General features: G+C 36.6%; 1 protein-coding gene across 1 annotated transcript; it reads left to right on the plus strand.

Annotated features, from left to right (window-relative positions):
* Nucleotides 1-2,490: 2,490 nt before the first annotated feature.
* Nucleotides 2,491-3,291, plus strand: LOC106308583 (glutathione S-transferase T3-like). Its single transcript, XM_013745733.1, has one exon. It carries the CDS (start codon nt 2,491-2,493, stop codon nt 3,289-3,291), a length of 801 nt encoding a protein of 266 aa, XP_013601187.1.
* The last annotated feature ends 1,901 nt before the right edge of the window (nt 3,292-5,192 follow it).

Raw genomic sequence — 5,192 nt, forward strand, 5'->3', positions numbered from 1 at the left:
TAGTAATACTGTGAGATGGTTTTCAAAACCGACTCTTTCAACCGCTCAGACATCCATTCCCTTCTCTTACCTACTTTGACACAGATCTTCGGCATACCTCATACAAGATATGCTCATGAAAGGATATTCAATCAAAACAAGTAAATTTCTTCACAGTTTGGCTGTTCGGGTGAAACAAGAGAAACACATATATCAATAACTAAAATTGACAAACGTTTGTGTCCCCAAACTTAACTGCATCGTTTGCCTCTTCTCCCTTTTTTTCTGCATCTTTCCTTTGCAATTAATAAATAGTGATTTCCTTCAATTTTTCTTTTGTCCCACTAAAATTTATGTCTACAACGATTATCGTAGTGATTCACAAACAAAATATATGACCATCCACTGAAAACCCTACAGACACTAACCACTATTAAATGGATCAAATATGAATTTTGAACTCATTAGAAAAATAAAAGATACAAACTACGCGCCGGCAAACCACTAGTTTTGTAAAAAAAATTCTCTTGAACATTAAAATTCCCGTATATAAACAAATGTGAAATGTTGTTTGGGTTGACATGTGCATTAGACTTGATAGGTTTTTGGGCCCTTAAGTATAGGATTTATGTTTGTTTTAAGGTATTTTCTCGTTTGGATTGTAAATGTCTATTTAAAAGTCTGTCCCAATGGGTTTAGAGGTATTTCTCTAAATTATCGTATTGTAAGAATATAAGAGCAACATTATCGCTAACTCTTAGCATGTTTCTTAGCATTAATAACCCAAATAATAAATCTAAATAGCTTAAAAACACGGATGAAGTTTGTTAATTAAGAAGTTTTCATACCGCGTCCTTAAGGGCACGTGTCATCCAGCAATAGAAAGAGGGAAGGGGTCGGGTAACTCACGCGTCGGTCTCGAAAAAAAATTCATCGTTTCCCTATTCTCTCTTCACGGCGATCTCTCGGCGATTTGAACCAAGACCGCATACCGATCTGTTCTCGCTCACTCCACACCGTTCTTTCCTGTCATCCAAGCTTCTCCGCCGATTCATTACCAAACCAGGTATGTGTTCTTCCTCTTTCCTCCGTTAAGAGTAAATCGTCATTGTCGATCTATCTCGAACATATCTGGGTTTGGTTGCTATTTTTTGTGATGAAATGATTGGCGATTGTGATTGCATGCTTGGTTAGAGTAAATAAAACGAGATTTAGATTGCCGATTGTGAATGCCCAAAAAAAAAATGGATTCTTAATAAGTTTATGCGTAATTGAGTAATATATAGTTGGTTTCTATAACAAGTGTTGCGGTTTTAGTTGAATGCCCAAAAAAAAAAAAAATTTGAGAATCATAATTACTTCAATCTGACTCTTGTGGTTGTGATACTTGAATTGGACAATTCTTTTATGCTTAATTGAGTAATATGTAGTTGTTTGTATAACAAGTGTTGCTGTTTCTGTTGAATGCCCAAAAAAAAAAAAATTTGAGAATCATAATTACTTCAATCTGACTTTTGTGGTTGTGATTCTTGAATTCGACAATTCTTTTATGCTTAATTGAATAATATGTAGTTGTTTGTATAACAAGTGTTGCTGTTTCTGTTGAATGCCCAAAAAAAAAAAAATTTGAGAATCATAATTACTTCAATCTGACTTTTGTGGTTGTGATTCTTGAATTCGACAATTCTTTTATGCTTAATTGAATAATATGTAGTTGTTTGTATAACAAGTGTTGCTGTTTCTGTTGAATGCCCAAAAAAATAATAATTTGAGAATCATAATTACTTCAATCTGACTCTTGTGGTTGTGATACTTGAATTGGACAGTTCTTTTATGCTTAGTTGAGTAATATATAGTTGTTTGTATAACAAGTGTTGCTGTTTGTGTTGAATGCCCTAAAAAAAAAATTGCGATTCATAATTATTTCAATCTGACTCTTCTGGTTGTGTTACTTGAATCATCCTTTGGTTTATGCTTAATTGAGTAATTTGTTGTTGGTTTGTAGAACAAGTGTTGTGGTTTCAGTTGAATGCCAAAAAAAAAAAAATTCCGATTCATTATAACAAGTGTTCCTATTTGTGTTTGGTTTGTCATTATTATTTCTGATGGTATTTGATGGTGATTATTAACTTGAGTGTTGGGTTAGTTAGACGGATGGTATTTGATGGAAGTGTAGTCTGTTTGAAACCAAGCCAAAAATGTGTGATAAGTATACTTGAATGGTTTTAGTTGTGTAATGTGTAATAGCTTCTGATAAGACCTTGGTAGCTATTGGTTAGTCATTATTATTTCGAAGTTATTACTCTTACAAGTTTCGGCTATTAAACCCCAACCATCTTTCATATAATTTCCATCATCTTCTTTCTCTCTTCTTTGCTAAGTAAAGTCTTTCCTCAGCTTTCTCTTCTATAAATCACTTCTCTGCTCTTGCTAATATGGATCCAAGGTATCCATATAGTCAGTCTTCTAGTTATGTAGGTCTTCTAAACATTCAACAAGAAACTGGTCTCCATGGACACTTTCCTTACGAGAGTTTTCATTCTAGTGTTAACTTTGAACCAACAGAGATCCCTCCTTTCACCAGCTAACCCTGAAGACACACCAGTGGACAAGAAGGAGAGGAGGAAATGGACAAAATCAGATGATGAGGTTGTAATCAGTGGGTGGCTTAACACATCTAAGGATTCAATTGTTGGAAATGATCAAAGGTCCCTCATCTTCTGGCAACGAGTAGGCCATTATTATATAACAAGTCATCATGCTATAGAGGGTGGTGACAAGAGAGGGCATCTCCATGTTAAGCAAAGGTGGCACAAGATCAATGATCTGACTAACAAATTCTGTGGGGCATTTGCGGCTGCCGAGAGACAAATTAGCAGTGGTCAGAATGAGAATGATGTTCTCAAGCTCGCTCATGACATCTTATACGCTGATCACAAGACTAAATTTATCCTTGAGCATGCGTGGTGTGTGTTGAGGTTTGAACAGAAATGGATTAACCTCAACACACCTAAAGCGACTGGTAGTTCAAAGAGAAAAACGGGTGAGACATGTTCCCAAGCTTCAAGCACCAATGTTGGTGAGCAAGAGATCCGGCCTGAAGGTGTCAAGGCTGCAAAGGCTAAAAGGAATAATGGTAAAGGGAAGTCTCTTGATGAGTATACGACCATTTGGGAAATGAAGAAGGAGGATTTGGCAATGAAGGAGAAACTGTCTAAGCTTGCCATACTAGACACGCTTCTTGCCAAAAAAGTACCACTCAGTGATGCTGAAGAAGTCGTGAAGAATAAGCCCTTGGCCGAGTATTTCTGAGAATAAGCTTAACTATGTCTGTAAAATTCTGTTTTAAGTCCCTTGTAGTATCTTCTGTATTATGTTTGCACATGTTTCCTTGAATGTCTTTCTTTATAAATTAATCAGTTTATGTTATTGCTGCTAGCTCTTTTATAAATGAATCAGTTCATGTTTTAGCTGCCTTCTGTCTTTATGAATCAGTTCATGTTAATGTTGCTTTCTATCTTTATGAATCAGTTTATGTTTTAGCTTATGTTAATGTTGCTTTCTACCTTTATGAATCAGTTAATGTTTTAGCTTATGTTAATGTTGCTTCTCGGCTTCATGTTAATGGTGCTTTCTCGTTTTTTTTTTTTCAGGTTAAGTGAATCATGGAACTTGATTACAGTTACACCCAGCCTTCTGAATCAGAGGAAAATGGTGGGAACACATTCGACAGTGGCTACAGCAAAACCAAAGCTCTCATTCGTCAGGACCAAGCTGAGGTAAGCTACAATAATCGTGTGCCGGTTCAGTACCCTCCGCAGCCAGAGGTTGAGTTTAGATTCCCGCAGACATGCTACTGTGGTGCTCAACCTCTGATAGCAACATCTAACACTAAGAATGACCCTGGTAGAAGATACTACACGTGTGCGAATGTTGATGATGGAGAGTGCCATGTCTGGAAATGGTGGGATGACGCGGTAATGGAGGAGATGAGAGCGAGGGATACACACATACTTCAATTGGCTGAAAAGGTAGATTATCTAACCCTTTTCAGTGACAATGACACAGACCTTAACCAGCTTAAGCATCTCTATAATGACACTGAGTAGAATCTGGTTAGGCTAGAAAAGTTAGTGTGTGAATTAGCTAAGAAGAATTCAAGGTTTAGCAATGGCTTTGAATACTTTGTTGGCCTAATGGTGATTGTGTTAGTTTTAATTGGTATGTTCCTTATGTTTAAGTAACTGATCATGGCTGTTCTTCAATGGGTGTTGACGTATGAACTCTTTGTAATGAAATCTGTGTTGTATTGATATTAATGGTTCTGACTATCATGAGGCTAAAGAGACAAAAGAGATCATACTTGTTACTTTTTATACTATCACGAGACTAAAGAGAACATCTTATCAGGAGACTTAAAAACAAACCTACAATCACAAGATGTACTATATATCACATGTTTTCTTCGTTTCTTCAAATTGAAAACAACCAACTATCAGGAGAACAAAACTTGAGACAGTATTTGGTATTCACGAGATGTCAACATAATAGCTTAACATATACTTCTTCTTCTATAAATATTAGACATCTTCTCTCATTACACATGCAGAGCAACCCTCTTCTAGTCATTTGCAAAACTTTTTTTAAAAAAAAATTTCAATGGCATCTTCTTCCCATTATCATTACCACAAAGATGACGAAGATGATTTAGATACCGTATTTGATGATTCTTTTGAAAGCGAGGATCTTATTCCAGAACCAAAAGAGCGAAAAAACGTATTTTTATTGAGAGAAACCGAGAAGAAGGCCACAAGATCCTGTGGAATGATTATTTTAGCGACACTCCAACATATCCGCACAATTTATTCCACCAACGGTTTCAAATGAACAAAGCATTATTCTTGCGTATTGTGCATCGTCTCTCTACAGAAGTAGAGTATTTTCGACCAACCCAAGATGCAGTGGGACTGTCAGGTTTTTCTCCACTCCAAAAATGTACCGCATCAATCCGTCAATTGGCATATGGTGGTGGGGCTGATACAGTTGACGAATATGTCCGACTTGGTGAAACAACAGCTCGGAAATGTTTACACCATTTTACTGCTGGAATAATCCACTTGTTTGGCGACGAATACTTAAGACGTCCCACACCCGATGATCTGCAAAGACTACTCCATATTGGAGAACAACGAGGATTCCCGGGGATGATTGGA

Source organism: Brassica oleracea, chromosome C8 (assembly GCF_000695525.1).
Source record: "Brassica oleracea var. oleracea cultivar TO1000 chromosome C8, BOL, whole genome shotgun sequence".
In the NCBI taxonomy this organism is placed as follows: Eukaryota; Viridiplantae; Streptophyta; class Magnoliopsida; order Brassicales; family Brassicaceae; genus Brassica; species Brassica oleracea.